The sequence below is a fragment of the Anabrus simplex genome, chromosome 2, assembly GCF_040414725.1.
Source record: "Anabrus simplex isolate iqAnaSimp1 chromosome 2, ASM4041472v1, whole genome shotgun sequence".
In the NCBI taxonomy this organism is placed as follows: Eukaryota; Metazoa; Arthropoda; class Insecta; order Orthoptera; family Tettigoniidae; genus Anabrus; species Anabrus simplex.
In genome coordinates this window covers 977,410,937-977,434,095 of record NC_090266.1, presented here as the reverse complement: position 1 = coordinate 977,434,095, position 23,159 = coordinate 977,410,937, and the positions used below count along the sequence as shown (strand labels likewise).

General features: G+C 38.7%; 1 protein-coding gene across 3 annotated transcripts in view; it reads right to left on the bottom strand.

Annotated features, from left to right (window-relative positions):
• The window catches only part of Zw (glucose-6-phosphate 1-dehydrogenase Zw), a 320,290-nt gene that overhangs the window by 96,184 nt on the left and 200,947 nt on the right, over nt 1–23,159 (bottom strand). For all 3 annotated transcript variants that reach the window (XM_067141795.2, XM_067141797.2, XM_067141796.2), the window contains exon 3: nt 436–582. In XM_067141795.2, the coding sequence (XP_066997896.2) occupies nt 436–582 (147 nt within the window). The remainder of the gene's footprint in view (nt 1–435; nt 583–23,159) is intronic.

Here is a 23,159-nt window from a genome sequence, read left to right as displayed (position 1 = left end):
TGATTATGTATGTGGTGCTGTTGAATAGTAGATCAATCAACATTCTCACAATACAACCAAATCTCTAAAAACCAACCTTACCCAGGTGATGTCCAACATACATGAGGACGTGAGATTCATGCATATCAATATTTCTAGTCACATACTGAAGTCATCATTGCTACTAAAGGTAGTTGTGTTAAATAATCCTGCACCTCAACCACTACTGCATCTGTGTAAAAAGTTCCTCCACCACTATATTTTGTTTTTTGTCAGTTATGGTTGTTTCTCTTACTTCCTCTACTGTGTCCTGATATACTTTACCCGCCCTCAATATTTTTCACTTATTTGTTTCCTTTCCATATATTAAACACTTGGAAGTCTGTATAGAAGTTCTTGGGAGACGCGTCTGCTACCACTCAAATGAGAATGACATGTCATTGCTGGTTTCTGTACCTTCATATATTGATGGCATTTGTTCCTTAGTTCTTCCACAGTTAACTTGGAGCGGGCATAGCCATAGAATGTTGTGTTGCTGGGAAGAAGGTTATCTCGAAACAGCCACCACAGAGTAGGATAAATCTTCTTTTTTGCCAGATCACCCTGGAAAATAAAAAAGTAATATTAACAGAGACCACACTGAATATTGGAGTGGGGCTGATGACCTAGATGTTAGACCCCTTTAAACAACAAGCATCATCATCATCATCATCATTTTGGAGCAGGTGGAGGGAAGGCAATGGCCACTCTGTTTGGCTCCTGGTGGGTTTGAATCCAACCACTGGCAACTCTGAAAGTGGTTTTCCATGGTTTCCCATTTTCATACCAGGCAAATTAAGGCTCCCCTCCCAATCCAGGCCCTTTCCTATCCTTGCATTGCCAAAAACCTTTAGTGTGTTAGTGCGATGTTAAATCGCTAACAAAAAATGTTTGGCCCCTTTAAACAACAATCATCATCATAAATATTGGGATATATTATATACCGAATAGACAGTAAAACCATATAATATTGGATGTTATGACAATAATTTTAATTGTTAAAGTAAGAGATCAGACCTTGGGCCTACATGATATGTCACTGCCAATTTGAGAGTTACTGAAAAATTAAACCAAATTAGATTATGTGAGGGAATCATTAATAGTCAATGGTTGCAGTAATTACTTAAGCTATGCTTGGTAGGGGCAGAAACAAAACTTTGTTTTAAAATCTCCTTCTAACAGAATACAACTGAAAAAGTTAACTTTCCTTGGGATTTTAATCCCAACCTGGAATACCTTCTGATATTGTCCCAAAGATTTTCAGCTCTGTTTCATTTGTTTTGTGCTGAAAGATGACGTTTCAAGCAAAATTGCCCTGGATGTTGAGAGGTTAAAGGAGAAAAGGGAACAATGTTTTTCTTTTTAAAAGCCCTTTGCAATCTTCTTATTCTCATGCCTTATCTGGTGCGGATGTTGGCAATCAACAGGCCTATTGTTCTTTTGTTCATAGATCTTTGGAAGAGCTCAGCAGATGAGAGTTCAAACCACTGATGGACGATTTTCCGCCAGGAGATCCGACAGCATCCAGGACCCCTTTCGCGAATATCTTGCCTTGTATGATGAGTTGAAGTATTCAATTACTGTCTACGCCTCTACTCAGAACAACAGAACAGGGTAGACATAATACTTGATTATGCACAGTTTGGTTGATAGGCTTAGATCTTTGGAACACAGCCAAGGGTCTCATTTTAATGAAGCTCAATCTGGCAATTTCTATTTGGGCCTTGATTACTGCATCGGAGTTCCACTGTGCATTGAAACTGATTTCTAGGTGGGCAAATTTGTCAACTATCTCAATTTCTTCAATTCCTATCATCAGTGCACCTCCTCATTCTGTGCAGCTTATCACCACGAACTTGGTCTTCTTGTATTTAGTTCTAATCTGGAAGCTTCGCTTGCAGTTCTCACTGGGTCCACCAATAATTCCACATCCCTTAGGCTGGTGGCTAGGAGGCTCATATCGCCTGAGTCAACTGTAGACAACTTATTAAAAAAAACTGAGGCGAGAGACAAGAGAAAAGGTAAATTTGGAATGAAGCTCTTTCTTCCTTACTTTTCAAGAGGGCAATACCGTTATTTAGATACATACTTTACCAATCCAAGTATTAGGCACCTAATGAGTGTGTTTACTGGTGGCAGCAAGCAAAACTACTTGCTCTAAACCAAGTGATGCAATTTCTTACCTCAGCATGTCACAACAATAGTCTTAGGAATAGTACAGTTATTGCAAACTGCCGTCAGACATCAGGTGTTTGTTGTATTACTTCTGTGTTGGTTAAATGAACTGTAACTCATTATTGAATGGAGATGCTTCCAAAGAAGTCATGCAAAGTGATCTATTCTCAGAATAGATAGATAATATAGTATGTTCTAAAATTCTGTAAGGAGAAAAGAGGAAAGATCTTAGCATTCCATTACAGAAAGCTGTGTAAAGAACTGCCTAGGTTGAGAAGATGGTGCATGATATTCCTAGGCAATGTGAAAAGATGCATATGGACTGAAGTGAAATCCTAACTTCAGGTAAACATCATCCATGTACGAAGAAGACACAACTTGACGATTCTGATAAAACTGCTGTACACCAACCTTTCTTGGAATATTCAGTCACCATAAATCACCATTGATCTGCATTCAGGGCAGTCACGCAGGTGGCAGATTCTCTATCTGTGGTTTACCTAGTCTTTTCTTAAATAATTTCAGAGAATTTGGAAATTTATCAAACATCCCCCTTGGTATATTATCAAATCCCTAGCTCTTCTTACTATAAACAAATATTTTCCCCAGTTTGTCCTCTTGAATTCAAACTTTATCTTCATATTGTGATCTTTCCTACTTTTAAAAAACACCACACAAACTTATTCATTTTCTAATGTCACTTCACACCATCTCTCCACTTAGACTATACTGCTTAATCGAGCAGCTCACATCCTTATGCCCAAATCTTCCCAGCCCAAACTTCGCCACATTTTCATAATGTTACTTTTTTATCGGAAATTACTCACGAGGGAACACATACATGTGTTTCACTCGGATTCGGTTGAAATTTGGTAGGAATATTCGTGGGAGGCAGTAGAATGCTAAGGTGAAAACTGCATGTCCCCAGCGCAAGTTTAAATGCCAAAATAGAACAAATAAATAGTTGTAAAATTAGAAGTGCCGCGGGAGTATCTGGGTGTGGCGGAGAGGGAGGGAGGAGCGAAGCAGCGGACGTGAGCAGCGTATAGTCGAGCTGCTTGCTTGAGTCGAATGAATGACCACCCTCCCGGTCACTCTTCTTTACTACACCGCACTTCGCACATACCTCGTATCTTCCCGATTAGAAATGTCAAAGCAGATCAAGAGGTGCACATTGATTAGTCGTCCGATGAGACAATGTTCTTACAATGACAGGTAAAATCTGACGTTCTTATAGTCATTTTTATGAATGGTGACTGTTTATTTACTTTAACCATGTTTGGTAATAATTGATTTTTTACACCTAGATACAAAAAAACGCCCACTACAGAAGTCATTCAATCTGTGGAATGTAGTAGTGTGCCTTCAGAACTGTTTTGCAGAGTGTGACAAAAAAGTCACCCCATTTTCTGAAGATGAAAGAAATCTGGGATTGGAATTATATTGTAAGTAGATCAATGTATTTATATATATTTACTTTTACGAGAAAAACAAGCGTTCACAGGAATTGCGTTCTTGTCTCCGTTTTACAGGTCTAATTGCCTACAGGGTTTTGGATACCGATATGACAGTGGAACTGGATGGCACATTGGACATGTCAGATGATGACTTTGATTTCCAGGAAGACAATATTGAAACACCGTTATTTGACCTCGTCTCCAAAAATGTTGCTTCTAACCCTGCATCCACAACAACAACTGAATGATGCCTAATCCCAATAACTTATAAGAAGAAGGTCGTTGAATATTGGCGAAACAAAGGTGGGAAACAGAGGAGCTTCGCATCAGTGAAACACAGGTTTTGTAAATTAAAGTTCTGGCAAGAGCTTTACAGGTGGGAGCAACAACTGGAAAACGGTGGCACAATGGGAGAAAAAAATAAATTTGTTACGAAGAAGACATATCAAAAGTTTTTAAAAAGTAGACAACGAAACAAAATTGTTCACGATATAAATATTAAAAAATGGGCCTTAAAGTACGCTCGTCTAGTTAACTACGACACATTTCGAGTATCTCATTCCTGGGTAATGAGTTTTAAAAAGAAATTAAAAATTGGATCAAGAAAAATTTGCAAATTCGTATCTAAAAAGTACCAATTTGAACAAGAAGATACTAATTGTAATGCAACACTGTTTGTTGAAGAAGTGTCACAATTAATAGAAAGTCATGGCCCAGAGTGCGTGTTTAATACTGATCAGTCTGGTTTTCATGAAGAGTTCCATTCTGGCAGGACCCATAATGAACGAGGACAAAAAGTAGTATTAGCGGAAGCACAATCTATGAATTCACTAACTCATAGCTACACAATACAGCCAATAATTTCGGCAGATGGACAACTCCTGCCGAAGTTGCTAGTGGTGTTGAAAGAAAAAAAATGGCAAATTTGGTCCTATTATAGGAAAAAATCTATTTACCGCACCAAATGTGTACACTTTGCCTTCAAGGTCTGGAAAACTGACCAAAGAACTTGTACAGAAATGGTTACGGGATGTTTATTGTGAGCTAGTACCAGAGTACAGTGTTTTAGTTCTCGATTCCTGGACCGGATAGAAAGAAGAAAATATTTTAAATGCTAAAATTGGGAGTAAGAAAATCATTAATGTTCAAACAATTCTGAAAGGAGCCATTGGACTTATCCAGCCGTTAGATGTTTTGGGCTTCCGCATTTGGAAGCAATTTATACATATTTTGTACGATTTAATTTTGTTAAACTCGTTAGACATCAAGGTACATTTAAGGAACAACATTTTAAAAGTGCAATCTTTGACACACAACCAGTTCTCCTCTCTGTGTTTTCGTAGCATGTGGCAGTACAGTTGGTACAAATGTGGCTATGTTAACAAGAAACCTTCACAATTTGTTAATCCAGTCGATTATTGTTTCAAAGAGGAGCCTTCCTATAATCAATGTAATACTTGTGAAACCGACAGCGCTGTAAGATGTGCATGGTGCACACAGTATCTGTGCCTTGTACACTTTTTTGTAAACAATCACTATTGCACTAATTACAACGAGTAACAAGAACTCGGACGTGAATTCTTCAAACCTTATTGGCATCGTTGTTCAAACATCGTCCTTTGTACACTTGTTTCATGTGCTGTTTTCATATTTATGTTTTGCACATCTAATCGGGAAGTTAAGGGGAACGCGCTAACTATACGCTGCCTGGCTGCTGGCGCAGCTCGACACAGCCTGGTTGGCTCATGTCCGCTGCTTCGCTCCTCCCTACCTCTCCGCCAAACCCCGATACTCCCACGGCACTTCTAATTTTACGACTATTTATTTGTTCTATTTTGGCATTTAAACTTGCGCTGGGGACATGCAGTTTTCACCTTAGCATTCTACTGCCTCCCACGAATATTCCTACCAAATTTCAACTGAATCCGAGTGAAACACATGTATGTGTTCCCTCGTCAGAACAACTTGTGCTGCTTTTCTTTGGACTTATCAGTGCTTTGCATGGAAACTTCAGAACATGAGAAACAACTGCTACAATGATAAGAAATCAGCAATACATGCACAGTATTATTCATTCTCAATAATCGTCTGGTCTGGTGCATAAAAAGCATCACAAAATGTGACTTTTTCTGGAATGGTAATGTGCTGAAGGAGGTGTTGCATGCCCTGCAGCATCTTCCACTGCATTGGCCTGCCTCATAACATGGAGATGGAGGAGGATGTTGGATTTCTGTCTTATTTTGAGAAATGCACATGTGTTGGTCAGCATGGTGGACATAGTTTCCTGCACCACTGGATGGGTTCCACGGACGAATGTAGCCTTTCTGAACTGTGACATGTTGGGAATGGGGCGTATGATAGGGTCAAGAGCTTCTTTGAAGTTATAAACCTCTACCACAGGGGTCCCATCATATTGCTCGTCATCAGTCACCGGAATCTTCAGGTAGATTACTTGAAACGGTGTAGCTTTTTGTGCCTCTGTTACGAATATTGATAAATTTTGCATTTAAAGATGCTGCCAAAATGTAAACATTTATTTATTTTTACATTGAGAAAACAGTTATCCGTGAAGACATACAGGTGTATTTTGTACTACTAGGAACCCCATTGTTTGCATGCCAAAGTGAGCAGCTCAGGACCTCATTTGAACCCTTGTCACTACCTCATCATTTACAACCATGGTAGCCTTAGCGGTTTTCAAGTCCAATATTACAAAATTTTGCACCCATAATTGGCATTTGTAATACTATTGTCCAATATTAGTAAATGGTAGCAGCAAGTTCTTTTCGAAGTGGAAGTATATTCCTGATGCCCCTGAATATTGTTCTTCAACAGGTGTTTTACCTCCTGCAGCTGTGAGTAGAACATACCCACCTTAGCCAGATGTTGTATTTTCTTGATCATAAGCTTTCATTTTTCCTGTCCTGTGTTTTTGTTATATCTGTTTCATATTTCTCACATATCTCGCATATGTTGCTTCGTAGGAGTTCAAAGCAGAAGTTGAACTTGTTCCACAAGAACCAACATTTGATACTAGCTTTATACCCTGGAACTGTCTCTATGTAGTTTGCTAACATTTAAGTCAGATGCAAGGTATGCACAGTCTGATTCTTCTTCCTGCTGTAATGACTTTCACGTCTGAGATAATTTGTCAGAAAATCCCTCGCTTTCAGAAGATCATTATCTTATATTTTATTGACCAGCATATTATGACCACGTAGATCAGTAACATAATGAGCCTTTGCCTTTACTTCCAAGCACCTAAATTTTATGCGGTGAAAAAGATGAAAGGCTTTTTTGCAGGCGCGAATTGATTCCCGACCTTTGACTGGAATCACAATTATATAATGGGGATAATTCAACCTGATCAACACTACACAATGTGCCTCCAGCAGGGAAACAAGCATCTGGCTTCACCAACCGAATTCCACAACTACTTAAGGGCTCAAAATGAAGTCTATTATTCCATAGGATGATTCCACCTATTTCAAATGCATAATAAACAGCAAGAAAACTTACAATAATAGAACACGACAACCAATCTCCACAAGCCAATTTGTAACAATTTAGAGGGGTAAACAATGCCAATTTAATCCATTTTGGATTCAGGACAGCCCTGCTATCACTCATAACCATATTTGACAAGTTTGCACTTCGCCGGCTAAGCATTACCCAGGATATGAAGTTTTCCATTAGTAACATACCAGGACCTTTCATATGCAGTTTGATCATGAGGTACATTACTTACATTCGTAGATTAAGTGATGTTCAATGATTTGTATATGTTATTTTATCTTCCGTTCTCAAGCAGCTGAGGATGATCCATTGTAGATCGAAACTGGTCCTGTAGATGGTCTACTTTTAATGTAAGTACATTGTACTTGTAACAAGTAGTATTGATTAGGTGGAATTATACGCGTTATATAATTGTGAGATTCATCAATATGGACATGAAAATAATAAACTATAACCTTGACTGGAATGTCGAGCCGGAATGTGGCTTCCCTTTCTTGCTCCCATTAACATTCCTCATATGAGGAATATGAGTGTAATAATACATCATGTAAAGAATTATTATGTATTTCTACACAGTATTATAATACTCCTCCCCTGCGAACCATGTGACCTTGCCGCAGTGGGGAGGCCTGCGTGTCCCGATGAAGCAGATAGCCGAGCCGCAGGTGCAACCATATCGGATGGGTATCTGTTGAGAGACCAGTCTAAGGAATGGTTCATCGGAAGGGGGGTAGCAGCCTTTCGGAAGTTGCAAGGGCGGCAGTCTAGATGAATGGCTGATATGGACTTGTAATAATACTCAACATGGCTTAGCTGTGTTGATACTGCTACACGGCTGAAGGCAACAGGAAACTACAGCCGTAACTAACTCCCGAGGACATGCAGCTCTCTCTGTATGAATGATGTACTGATGATGGCTTCCTCCCGGGTAAAATATTCCGGAGGTAAAGTAGTCCCCCATTCGGATCTCCAGAAGATGGATACTGACATTCTGTCAGTCGGAGCGTGGAATGTTAGAAGTTTGAATCGTTGTGGTATATTAGAGAATCTGAAAAGGGAGATGGATAGACTAAAGTTAGATGTAGTTGGAATAAGTGAAGTACGTTGGCAGGAAGAAAAGGATTTTTGGTCAGGCAACTACCGAATTATCAACACAAAATCAAACAGAGGAAATGCAGGAGTTGGTTTAATAATGAATAAGAAAACAGGACAGCGGGTAAGCTACTACGACCAGCATAGTGAAAGAATTATTGTCGTCAAGATAGACACCAAACGAATGCCCACCACAATAGTGCAGGTCTATACGCCTACTAGCTAAGTGGATGATGAAGAAATCGAAAGAACATATGAAGAGATAGAAGACTTAATACAATATGTAAAAGGTGACGAGAATCTAATTGTGTTGGGAGACTGGAATGCAGTGGTAGGCCAAGGAAGAGAAGGTAATACAGTACGAGAATTTGGATTGGGACAAAGGAACGAAAGAGGAAGTCGGCTGGTTGAATTCTGCACTGATCATAATTTAGTCCTTGCCAATACTTGGTTCAAACACCACAAACGACGGCTTTATACATGGATGAGACCTGGAGACACTGGAAGGTATCAAATATACTTCATTATGATTAGGCAGAGATTCAGAAACCAGGTGTTGGATTGCAAAACTTTCCCAGGAGCAGACGTGGACTCTGACCACAACTTGTTGGTCATGAAATGCCATCTGAAGTTGAAGAAATTGAAGAAAGGAAAGAATGCAAAAAGATGGGATCTAGACAAGTTGAAAGAAAAGAGCATGAGGGATTGTTTCAAGGAACATGTTGCAAAAGGACTAAATGAAAAGGCTGAAGGAAACACAATAGAGGAAGAGTGGATAGTCATAAAAAATGAAGTCAGCAGGGCTGCTGAAGAAATGTTAGGAAGGAAGAAAAGATCAACTAAGAATCAATGGATAACTCAGGAGATACTAGACCTGATTGATGAATGACGAAAATACAAGAATGCTAGGAATGGAGTGGGCAGAAAAGAATACAGGTGATTAAAGAATGAAGTGGTTAGAAAGTGCAAGGTAGCTAAGGAAGACTGGCTGAAGGAGAAGTGCAAGGATGTCGAAGGTTGTATGGACCTAGGTCCATACAGGAAAATCAAGGAAATCTTTGGAGAAAGGAAATCTAGGTGTATGAATATTAAGAGCTCAGATGGAAAACCACTTCTAGGGAAAGAAGACAAAGCAGAAAGATGGCAGGGACATATCCAACAGTTGTATCAAGGTGAAGATGTAGATAATTTGGTTCTGGAACAAAAAGAGGCTGTTGATGCTGATGAAATGGGAGACCCAATTTTGAGGTCAGAGTTTGACAGAGCTGTGAGCGACCTAAATAGGAACAAGGCACCTGGAACTGATGACATTCCCTCTGAATTACTGACTGCCTTAGGAGAAACCAGCATGGCAAGGTTATTTCATTTAGTGTGTAAGATGTATGAGACAGGAGAAGTCCCATCTGATTTTCGGAAGAATGTTGTTATACCTATTCCCAAGAAAGCCGGTGCTGACAGGTGTGAAAACTATCGCACCATTAGTTTAGTATCTCATGCCTGCAAAATTTTAACACGTATTATTTACAGAAGAATGGAAAAACAAGTTGAAGCTGAGTTGGGAGAAGGTCAATTTGGCTTCAGAAGAAATGTAGGAACACGTGAAGCAATCCTGACTTTACGTCTAATCTTAGAGGATCGAATCAAGAAGGACAAGCCCACGTACATGGCATTCGTAGATCTAGAAAAGGCATTCGATAATGTTGTTTGGACCAAGCTATTTAAGATTCTGAAGGTTATTGGGATCAGACACCGAGAATGAAGGATTATCTATAATCTGTATAAAAATCAGTCTGCAGTGATAAGAATCGAGAACTTTGAAAAACAAGCAGCAATCCAGAAAAGAGTGAGGCAAGGCTGCAGTTTGTCCCCCCTCCTTTTCAATGTTTACATAGAACAGGCAGTAAAGGAAATCAAAGAGGAATTTGGAAAGGGAATCACAATCCAAGGAGAGGAAATCAAAACCTTGAGATTTGCCGATGATATTGTTATTTTATCTGAGACTGCAGAAGATCTCGAGAAGCTGCTGAATGGTATGGATGAAGTCTTGGGTAAGGAGTACAAGATGAAAATAAATAAGTCCAAAACAAAAGTAATGGAGTGCAGTCGAACGAATGCAGGTGATGCAGGAAATATTAAATTACGAAATGAAGTCTTAAAGGAAGTAGATGAATATTGTTACTTGGACATAAAATCCAGATTAGCACAAGCAAGGAAGAGCTTTCTTAAGAAAAGAAATTTGGTCACTTCAAACATTGATATAGGAATTAGAAAGATGTTTTTGAAGACTTTCGTGTGGAGCGTGGCAATGTATGGAAGTGAAACATGGATGATAACTAGCTCAGAAAGAAAGAGAGTAGAAGCTTTTGAAATGTGGGGTTACAGAAGAATGCTGAAGGTGAGATGGATAGATCGAATCACAAATGAGGAGATACTGAATCGAATTGGCGAGAGGAGATCGATTTGGCTAAATTTGACGAGAAGGAGAGATAGAATGATAGGACACATCTTAAGACACCCAGGACTTGTTCAGTTGGTTTTTGAAGGAAGTGTAGGTGGTAAGAACGGTAGGGGTAGACCAAGGTATGAATATGACAAGCAGATTAGAGCAGATGTAGGAGTTACGTGGAAATGAAAAGGTTAGCACAAGATAGGGTGGCGTGGAAGGCTGCATCAAACCAGTCTGTGGACTGATGACTCAAACAACAACATTATAATACTGTATGACACAAGTAATGCAAGATCAGTTCTTTTTTTTTTTTTTTAATAATTTGCTTCACGTCGCACTGACACATAGGTTTCATGGTGGCGATGGTACAGGAAATGGCTAGGAGTGGGAAGGAATCAGCTGTAGCCTTAATTATGGTACAGCCCCAGCATTTGCCTAGTGTGGAAATGGGAAACCACGGGAAAACCATCATCAGGGCTTCTGATAGTGGGGTTTGAACCCACTATCTCCAGAATACAAGCCCACAACTGTGTGCCCCTAACTACACGGCCAACTCGCTCGGTGGGAGATCATTGTTATACAACACTTACGGACATTTGCTCGATTCAGCCTCGCAGGTACTGTGTTTGTTGCTCGTGATTCTCGAAGTCATTGTACCGCACGAAGAGGTCTTCTTTTTCTCCCTCTGTTAGTTTTGAAGCACTGTTGCAACAGCACTGGAAATCCCTGTGTTGCTCTCAAGGTGCTTGAACTTGTCCTTTGCTATTCTCAGACGCAACACCTTTTTAAAAAAAATGTATAATGCATATGAAATCTCTTTGTGAATAATATTATTAACAATGTATCCCCACTTCCTATGTAAAGATACCGTACTACTTAACATTGTACAGATAAATCAGTGTACAGGGCAATTAAAATGTGATTCAGTCTTGTTTAGGCGAGTGTTTTTATGTGTACCTCAGTACTTTCAGAGACCGGGAGTTTAATTATTATTATTATTCTAGTAATGAGTTTTCCTTCTTTTTTAAATGATGAAGGTCATGCTGATGGTTAGATGAATGGTATCATTTTTTAACTCATCCTTTCTTTTTTTTTTGTTAGGGGCTTTACATCGCACCGACACAGATAGGTCTTATGGCGACGATGGGATAGAAAAGGACAAGGAGTTGGAAGGAAGCGGCCGTGGCCTTAATTAAGGTACAGCCCCAGCATTTGCCTGGTGTGAAAATGGGAAACCACGGAAAACCATTTTCAGGGCTGCCGATAGTGGGATTCGAACCTACTATCTCCCGGTTGCAAGCTCACAGCCGCGCGCCTCTACGCGCACGGCCAACTCGCCCGGTCTAACTCATCCTGTATACTCCTGTGATACTAACATTAGGCCTATATAATAATATACACACCTTCAAATAGAGCACACTGGTGGATATTTCTTTGTCATTGATTGGGATGCGAATTCCAGTTTTTGGAAGTAGACTTCTTCCATTTCTTACCTGTAGTGGATGTGGATGTGGATGCTCCACATCCACATGCCACATTCCGGCATGACATTCCAGTCAAGGTTATAGTTTATTATTTTCATGTCCGTATTGATGAACCTCACAATTATATAACGCGTATAATTCCACCTAATCAGTACTACTTGTTACAAGTACAATGTACTTACATTAAAAGTACACCATCTACAGGACTACAGGACCAGTTTCTGGGTTTCTTTGCGACGCGAAAGAGAGCTACCCCAGCAAAATTCAAGTTGCTTGGTTGAAGCATGAGCTTCAAGCCGCCTCCTCTTGGAGTGGCAGGGTGATAGCTGTTGGTCTCGCTCGAGATACACAGCATCTTATTACAGTAGAGCAGCTAGCTTAGGTACATACAGTATTAGTTGTAGTTAACACTCAAAGTGTTCAGCGCCACACACCAGAGGCTACAAGAAAAAAAACACAGCAGAGCCACTTGCAAGTACTCTTGCTAATAGAAACAGCCATTTTATGAAATCAATTGTAGTAAACGTATTTATTTTATTTTTGGATTTCGGCATGTATGAAGTTTTTGGGAGCGATTCATTGATGGCATGTGTAGATTATGTTTATCGAGACATGCGGAATAATATATAGGTAGCCCAGCATGAACACGGAGCCAAGTGCGAAGTAAAATAATTTTGTACTTGGTTACTCTGCAAGAGCTCTGTAAGGTGGTAGTGTTTCATGTTGGTACTAACAACATAAGGCAAGCAGGTATAAGTACCAACATAGTTGGTGATGTGTGGGATCTGGTAAATGCAGCACAGATGAAATTTAAGGAAGCGGAAATTGTTATCAGTGGAATACTGTGTAGGAGGGATACTGACTGGAAGGTGATCGGGGATTTAAATGAGACAATGGAGTGGGTATGTGGGAAACTGGGAGTGAGATTTCTAGATCCTAATGGGTGGGTAGGAGACAGGGATTTGCGCTCAGATGGCCTTCACTTAAACCGCAGAGGTACATATAAGTTAGGAAACTTGTTTAGCAGGGGTTAGAGGCAGGTACATTCAGGGAAACGGGGTGGCCTAGGGAGCGGAGTTAAGTGAACAGGGAACTGGAAATCAAGTAGGGATGACATAAAAATGTTAGTGCTCAACTGCAGAAGCATTGTAAACAAAGGAATCGAAGTAATAGATATATACTTACCAGATATTGTAATAGGAGTTGAATCATGGCTGAGAAATGATATAATGGATGCAGAAATATTCTCACAGAACTGGAGTGTGTATCGTAGAGATAGGATAGGAATGGTAGGAGGGGATGTATTCATTCTGGTGAAAGAAGTATTTGTAAGCTACAAAAAAGTTAAGGATGAAAAACATGAAACTCTGGGTGTAAGGCTCATCTCTAAAGACAACAGGCAACTTGATGTCTTTGGAGTGTACAGACTGGGAAAGGGTAGCGCTGATGCTGATTCAGAATTATTTGATAAGATAATCAGCTATGTTGGAAATGATACGGAAAGAAATGTGATAGTAGCAGGTGATCTCAATTTACCAAATGTCAATTGGGAAAGTAATGCAAACGACAGGAAGCATGAACAACAAATGGCAAATAAGTTAATATGGGAAGGGCAGCTGATTCAGAAAGTGATGTAACCAACTACAGGGAAGAATATTTTGGATGTGGTGCTGATAAAACCAGATGAGCTCTATAGAGAAACCAAAGTATTAGATGGTATTAGTGATCACAAAGCTGTTTTTGTCGTTGTTAAAAATAAATGTGAAAGAAAGGAAGGTATTGAAATTAGGACTATTAGGCAGCACCATATGGCTGACAAAACAGACATGAGGGAGTTTTTAAAAAGTAACTGTGATCAGTGGAAAATGGTAAATAAAAATGTAAACAGACTCTGGGATGGGTTTAAAGCAATTGTTGAGGAATGTGAAAATATGTTTGTACCTTTAAAGGTGGTAAGGAATGATAAAGATCCACTATATTATAACAGAGAAGTAAAGAGATTAAGAAGGAGGTGCAGGTTGGAATGAAATAGAGTTAGAAATGGTTGTGGAAGTAAGGAGACATTGAAGGAACTTACAAGGAAATTGAATCTAGCAAAGAAGTCAGCTAAGGATAACATGATGGCAAGCATAATTCGCAGCCATACAAATTTTAGTGAAAAATGGAAGAGTATGTATAGGTACTTTAAGGCAGAAACAGGTTCAAAGAAGGACATTCCAGGAATCATTAATGAACAAGGGGAGTGTGTATGCGAGGATCTTCAAAAGGCAGAAGTATCCAGTCAGCAGTATGTAAAGATTGTTGGTTACAAGGATAATGTCCAGACAGGGGAGATGAGTAATACTAAAGAAGTATTAAAATTTACCTATGATGACAATGACATTTACAGTAAGATACAAAAGTTAAAAACTAGAAACGCAGCTGGAATTGATAAGATTTCTGGGGATATACTAAAGGCAATGGATTGGAATATAGTGCCATATCTGAAATACTTATTTGATTATTGTTTGGTTAAAGGAGCTATACCAAATGAATGGAGAGTTGCTATAGTAGCCCCTGTGTATAAAAGAAAGGGTGATAGACATAAAGCTGAAAATTACAGGCCAGTCAGTTTGACATGCATTGCATGTAAGCTTTGGGAAAGCATTCTTTCTGCTTATATTAGACATGTTTGCAAAATTAATAACTGGTTTGACAGAAGGCAGTTTGGGTTTAGGAAAGGTTATTCCACTGAAGCTCAGCTTGTAGGATTTCAGCAAGATATAGCAGATATCCTGGATTCAGGAGGCCAAATGGACTGTATTGCGATTGACCTATCTAAGGCATTTGATAGGGTAGATCATGGGAGACTACTGGCAAAAATGAGTACTATTGGACTAGAAAAAAGAGTGACTGAATGGGTGGCTATATTTCTAGAAAATAAAACTCGGATAATTAGAGTAGGCGAAGATTTATCTGACCCTGTAATAATTAAGAGGGGAATTCCTCAAGGCAGTATTATTGGACCTTTATGTTTTCTTATATATATCAATGATATGTGTAAAGAAGTGGAATCAGAGATAAGGCTTTTCATAGATGATGTTATTCTGTACAGAGTAATAAATAAGTTACAAGGTTGTGAGTGGCTGCAGGGTGACCTCGATAATGTTATGAGATGGACGGTGGGCAATGGTATGATGATAAACGGGGTTAAAAGTCAGGTTGTGAGTTTCACAATAGGAAAAGTCCTCTCAGTTTTAATTACTGTGTTGATGGGGTGAAAGTTCCTTTTGGGGATCGTTGTAAGTACCTAGGTGTTAATATAAGAAAAGACCTTCATTGGGGTAATCACATAAATATGATTGTTAATAAAGGGTACAGATCACTGCACATGGTTATGAGGGTATTTGGGGGTTGTAGTAAGGATGTAAAGGAGAGGGCATATAAGTCTCTGGTAAGACCCCAACTAGAGTATGGTTCCAGTGTATGGGACCCTTACCAGAATTACTTGATTCAAGAACTGGAAAAAATCCAAAGAAAAGCAGCTCGATTTGTTCTGGGTGATTTCCGACAAAAGAGTAGTGTTACAAAAATGTTGCAAAGTCTGGGCTGGGAAGAACTGGGAGAAGGGAGACAAGCTGTTCGATTAAGTGGTATGTTCCAAGCTGTCACTGGAGAGATGGCGTTGGAGGACATCAGTAGACGAATAAGTTTGAGTGGTGTCTTTAAAAGTAGGAAAGATCACAATATGAAGATAAAGTTGGAATTCAAGAGGACAAATTGGGGCAAATATTTGTTTATAGGAAGGGGAGTTAGGGATTGGAATAACTTACCAAGGGAGATGTTCAATAATTTTCCAATTTCTTTGCGATCATTTAAGAAAAGGCTAGGAAAACAACAGATAGGGAATCTGCCACCTGAGCGACTGCCCTAAATGCAGATCCATAGTGATTGATTGAAGAGTTGGTTTGCCTGTGATGGTGTTATATTGTGAATTATTGTAGATTCCTCTTGGATTATAGGTGAAGTTTAGGGAGTTCTATAGCATTCTTCATGAATATAATAGTGGTATACATTGTGAGGAACATTTCTCCTCATCTGTTGTTGCTGTACCTACGCTCAGTAAGCGAGTGAAACTGTAAAATTTCGGTGACACTAAAATACCTGCTAAATTTTGCTGATTGAGTTTAGGTTAGGCTTTTTAAGTTAAAAAACAAAACTCTAGTCCCTGTATATTTCTGTGAAAACCATGACTGTACTATTATGAAGCGTCAGTGGGTGAAACTCTTGAGTGTAATTTTTCAAAATCTGCTGTAGCTTAAATTATAATGGTTCCGTCACTGGCGTGAATACCAATTTGGAAATATGTGCGAGTATATTGTTAAAAATATTCTTATTGAAGTGAGTTAACGTAAATAAGTTATTTAATACCTAATTTATTTATTTATTTATTTATTTATTTATTTATTTATTTATTTATTTATTTATTTATTTATTTATTTATTTATTTATTTATTTATTTTATTATTAATTATTGTCTGATCTGTTTGCGTGTTATATTTCCACTTAGTTATTGAGTGAGTTTATAAAATACTAATGTTGGCTTTAAAGAAAGTGATGGGGCTGTGATTGCTTTTAAAAACCTCACAGCTGGGGTAACAAATTTGTTCACCATATGCCACTGTCTAATTCAGAATCAAGTAAACAGAAAAGACAAATCAAGCTTCTTGTGACTTTGGAGAGTTAATTAACAAAATTTTGATTTTACTGAAAGTACTTATATTCAAACAGAAAACCCACCAAATTATGTGCACAGAGACAAGCTTTTTCTAGTAATAGTAAAAATTCAGGAAATTAAAAATTGAGGTGGGACATCTTTTCTCTAACGCTTAAATTTAAGACATTGTGCTTTATCAGGATGCATGGCAACCCTGCTTGTATGGCGTATTATTATTGTTACATGCCATAAGAAGTACCACTGTGTTATGATGAGTCAGTATACCAGTCTGTTTTGAATATGCTCAAGAAAATGAATTCCTAGAATGTTTCTGATCATGGTAGCACCACTGGAATCGAAACCCCAAAAGGGGAATACCCATAATTTGAAGATGAAGGGACTAATAATGTTTAAATTATTCATGCGATCAGTCTAACTTCATATATACAGAATGTCCTAGGAGGAATTGTCAATATTCACGGATATGACAGGAATGATCATTTGAAACAAAAAATTCATATGGACATATGCCCTGTTCCGAATGGTTTCCAAGATAGAACATATTTAATGTACATTTGTTTTTGAGCTAGTGGCGTGCACGTATGTGTCTTGCCCACCCAACCCCTTTGACTTTATGAAATGGATACAAGTTTCCCGCATGTAATGTTTACCATACACATGTTCATTGATACCTGCAGAAAGTCGCTGTCTGCTGGTAGAAGGACTACAATGCACCATTTCAACAATGTGTTGGTTGCTGTTCCTCCAAAGGTTGTTGAACTACATGTTCAGAAGAAAAATGGGAACATGGAAGGATACCTGTTTCCTGCAACGTTCTGAAAACTCTGGTAAACACCCTACGATCAGGAATTTGACATGCTGGAAACTGCCAATGGTATTCCTCAACAGCAGCAGGAGCACAACCATCAGAGAAGCCATAAGCATACACCAAATCTGTATATTCTTTATTAACGTAGATATGTGGCATTTCAGCCAGTGTGTGTACAAATACAGTTAACCAATGCTTCCCTCTGATATACTCTCAATCCCTTGAATGAATGAATGAATGAATGAATCAATCAATCAATCAATCAATCAATCAATCAATCAATCAATCAATCAATCAATCAATCAATCAATCAATCAATCAATTCTGGTGGTGAATTATCCATAACGCAATCACGATCAAGTTATGTTATACAGGGTGTTTCTATATTCCCATTACAGACTTCGAGGGCTTGCAGTGGGGACCAAGACGGTTAAGTTTAGCATGGGAACTTGTGTCCGGAAATGTACTGTCTTCCCGCTACCCATAAAAACCACCACAGCACACGTTCAAATCTCCTTCATTTTCGGCACCACTGACTAGAAAATGTACATCATTGAATGATCACGTGATGCCTCATACCCCTACAGGTTTGTTGACATTCCATACCATTCAGCCGAGTGTGTGATCCGCACAGAGACGTGTTGTACCTGCTGTTGTACTTGTGATTTTTGTTCATACTACAGTACAGCAGTAATTCTTCACTACGTACACAGCAGTAAGCTGTATGTACAGTAGTTCATTTGCACCAAAGATTTGGGCAGTAGTGGATAGGTCGTGGTGGCCCGATTGCTTGGCCTGCACGTTCACCCGACTTGACACCGCTAGACTACTACCTGTGGGGTCGCATGAAAACTTGATTTACGAGACCCCTGTGGAATCTGAGGAAGATCTACTGGCGTGGGTTATGGCTGCAGCGGATGTTGGAGGACCAGGTATTGATGATCGTGTGTACGAGAACATGATACATAGGTACTGTCTGTGACTGTGTTGACATCGGTGGTAGTCACATCGAGCCCCGCCTGTAGTTGGACCCAGATGACAAGCAGCAGAAGTCGGACAGAGCGCCGAAAATGAGGGAGCTGTGAGAGTGTGTTGCGGTGGAGATTTTTTTTTTCGGGTAGCAGGAAGACGGTACGTTTCCGGGCGCAAGTTCCTATGCTAAACTTACCTGTCTTGGTCCCCACTGCAAGCCCTCAAAGTCTGTAATGGGAATTTAGAAACACCCTATAGTAGTTATACAATTGTCTTAAGTAAACACAATCCGCCAGCAGATAATACATAAAATAATCACTCTTTGCTAGTCCCAAATACTGAAGCTACTGTTGTGTATATTGTATGATTAATACATACATAACTAGCTCTTTCTTGATGCCAACAACAGGGGTGCTACATCAGAAAATTAAATCCGGCCAGCAGAAAGCGAAACAATTGGCATATGCAAATAGCCAACATGGACTTATAAACAAATGGCCCACAGAATGATATGTGTGTCTGATTCAAGACAGCCCCAAAGATGGACTTACAAACATTTTCTCCACAATTTTTTTCTCACATGTAGTACTTGGAGAAAACAGCCCATTGCACTGATTATCAGGAAATTGCTGAAATTGGACTTATCAACTTTTGGCTCTCACTGCTTCAATTTAGAAAGTGACTTTAATAGTACAGTAGTTCAACAGACAATGAAATATCAAAGCGTGTGTCAGGATGAAGTTGTATATCTAAATAGATTATAATATTCATATTGGCAGTAAAATAGCATGCAACCTGTACTCTGCATTTCCAGCCTACTAATAATACAATAGTACTTTGAAGTGAGTGTACCATACAAGCTTGCCACCTTGCTTTGCAATCCACTCCCACTCCTATACAACACATCAACAAACAGCAGCGCAATTGATTGCTAGCGGTAAAGACTGATCGGAGAAGTATTGCCAATTAATTACAAGTTCATTCACCAAAACATGTACAGTAGAATTTCAGTAATTTGAGCCAATTAGAGCTCAGGCTTCCACAAATTACAAAAAACTCTGACCACACAGAAAGAAAGAAAAAAGTCAAAATGTAATGCATTAAGAAATGTTTAATTAGTACAAAATAAGTTAAACAATCTTTAGTAGTGGTGTGGGGGCAGGATTCTTTAGGAATTAACATTCAAATTGCAAACAAAGAATGTAGAAGTGGAACAGTTTTACATGGAAAATACATCGTTTCTTCAATTCTATAAGTTTTATTTCTTTGGCTGCTGTCTTTTGGCTGCGATGTTAACTGCACTCTTTTTATACTTTTCTAAAGCTTCATTTCCCAATGTTGATGCATTTTTTGGCTACACGGATCATCTTTTTTGAAACACTGACAGCTAAAACTCCACCAGCTGCAGATACTGCATCATACACCAGACACTGCGCAATCAAGCTATTTTCATGAAGATTCTCTACTAGGCATTCTTTGTTTATTGAGAAACCTCTTTCTACAGTAGCGTTGCCGTGAAACAAAACAAGTACTTTTTGAGCGAAATGGATCAGTTCTTTTGAAACACTGTGTTGAAAATAGGCGGTGCTAAGAAAATCATCCAATCAATCGGTTTTGGGATCAAACTTCTTGAGATACTTCACTACTTCTTCCTTTGATGAGAAATCTAAGTAGTCCCATTTTGCAATATCAACTTCCATAGGAGATAATTGTTTTGTCTCAACGAGAACTTCTATTACAGCAGTTACCCTGCAGGTCCTAATAGACGAATTGGTCATAATTGCAGGATTGAAGCAGCTGGTACCTCGAACAAACTTGATAGCAAGAGGGCTTTTTTGAATAAAATCTTCATACAAATATCAACAAGAAATTTTCTGCAGTCTCCACAGAACTTAAGAACTTTCACATCTTATATTCCCTTACATTTTAAAGCTGCTGAGGCTACAAATCCAATGTCAACAGCATGGAAGGGCTTGAGGTTTTTTGTTTTCTTCAAATCAATGGAGAGAAGTTTCTTACTAGTATTTGCTGACTCTAAAACCTGGTTCTTTACACTTCTTCCAACAGGTGTTCAAGCATAGTACTCGGATCAGAGAACATAAAAGGCAAAAGAAGATCATTACTATGATACTTGGAGAGATACTGTTCCAGTTCAAGGGAAACAGAATGCATGAATCCCAACTGTGCTGTGAGCAGATAATTTCTTAGAAAAAAATTTATAATTCCAAAGTTTTCTGATGCAGGAGGTTTCTCCTCAAAAGCATAAACATACTTCTTAATATGTGGCAGCATTTCCACAGCTCTTTCAATAAATTTTGAGTTTTCGACCCATCTGATAGAGCAGAATTTCAGAGGAAAGAGATGTGATCCTGTTATGCGTTTGTAATCTGCATGTCTACTTGGAAAGTCCTTGAAGAAGTAATACAGAGAGCGCAAAAATCTGTGAATGTTCCATTCAGAGTTGTTGTATGCCGTTTTATATTCACCATGGATAGTATGCAAGGAGGGAGTAGGTACCAACATCCAACAGCTCCGGATCTGAAGGTGAATCACCTAAGTACAGTAGAACCTCAATAATTCAAAATCCTGCTAATTCAAAGTAGCTCTCGATCCTGGAAACATGAGTTGTGGTTTTGCATGTTATTCAAATCGTTTAATTTGAAATACGAATAATTTGTAATTCAAAGAACAATGTCGGTCCCATTACCAAAATTCAGACTTTTAATTCAAAACTGCCTTTACATTTATTAAAAATAGTATTTTACAGAGTAACTTAAATTCAAAATTTATCTGCATCAGGATAGAACCCGTCTTCAGGAACGTGCATGGGTTGTTTTCCGCACTTTCACTCACTTCGGTGTGTCTACAGTGTGCTTCATATCTTCTAAGTTTGAGTGAAATTGTAATTCTTTTGTATTCAGCGTTTTAAGGAATGCCACAATATCACGTAGCAGGCAGTGTGCGGAGAAACAGAGTCCACGAACACTGGCGATGCCGACAATTGGCAAAAATGCTTGACTCATATAATCAATTCGTACACACCGAACAATATTGTCAATGCCGATGAAACTGCATTTTTTTTTTTAATGCCGAGCCCCAACAGACTTATGGTTTTAAAGGAGGGAAGCACCAATCGGGAAATCGTGCAAAGGTGAGAGTCGTTGTACTGTGTTGCAATGCACACGGAAGTAAAAGACTTTCTTCACTTGTCATAGGAAAGATCAATAAGCCACGATGCTTTAAGGGCATTGGGCACTTTCCCTGCAAGTAAAAGTCATCTAAAAAATGCAAACAGTACAGTAATCCAAAAAATAAAGCATTTTCACAGGGGAGCCAGCATAGATTTCTCCCCGTCTTTGAATCATGCTTTTTTTTCCCCTCTCTTTCTTTGCATGAGGTTATGTCTGTCATTATGTTATCCAAGTGCATTATTTCAATGCTGTAAATACATCTTGTTGAATAGGTACATTTTGGAATAGTTTTTTCCAAAGCATTTGAAAGGTTTAAACTGTGAATCAAGGTTAATTACATGCAGTAACGAGTCAAAGAATATTTTGTGATGCAGCAAGAGTTGGCATTTCTGAATTACGAGTTGGCGGTTAATTCGAAATCACGAAATTCAAAGTCTGATTTTTGTGTCCCAATGACTTTGAATTAACGAGGTTTTACGGTATTTCTTTAGATCTTTCAAAAACTTACTTGCAGCATCTTTTTCGCATCCAAACCAGTGTCTTTCAAGTTTTGCAAAAATGTCATCAGAAGATCCTCAGCAGTAGCATGTCCTAAATATGCAGATGTAAGATATCTTGTTTGAACTAAGTTTCCATTCCAAAATCTAACAGCCATATCCATTTGACCCTTCTGAACGACAGAATTTAAACTTTCATCAAAAGAAATACAAAATCCAGGGCACTCTTTAACAAAGTTTGTCAATTCTTTTTGAAAGTATGGACCCAGTCTATATGTGACTAGGTATCCAAGTTTATCCTTGTGCAACCTGAGCTTGTTCACAATTTCGCTGTCAGGAAACATGATTTTAAAAAATGCCAAAACTTCTAGCAGAAGAATGGGTCACAACTTGAGTAGTAGCTCACAATATTTCTGCAGTAATAACTTCATCCTTGATGATAAAATTGTTAAAAGTGCTTCTAGGCACAACACAAGTATGCTTATCATTAACAACTAAAGTTAACACTTCACAAACTTCAGCTTTCACTGGAACAGAGTTTGTAGTTGCTTCCTTGGCAGATATAATGTGAAACAGTTTTTTGCTGGAACTTGAAGCGTTTACTCTTTCAATGTGCCTTTTGCCTTTGGCATGAGATCGAACTGAAGACACTCCCCCATGTTGCTGTTGCTTTTTTTTTTTTTTTTTTTTTTTTTTTTTTTTTTTTTTTTTTTTTTTTGCCAGTGGCTTTACATCGCACCAACACAGATAGGTCTTATGACGATGAAGTTGCTAATTTCAAAACTA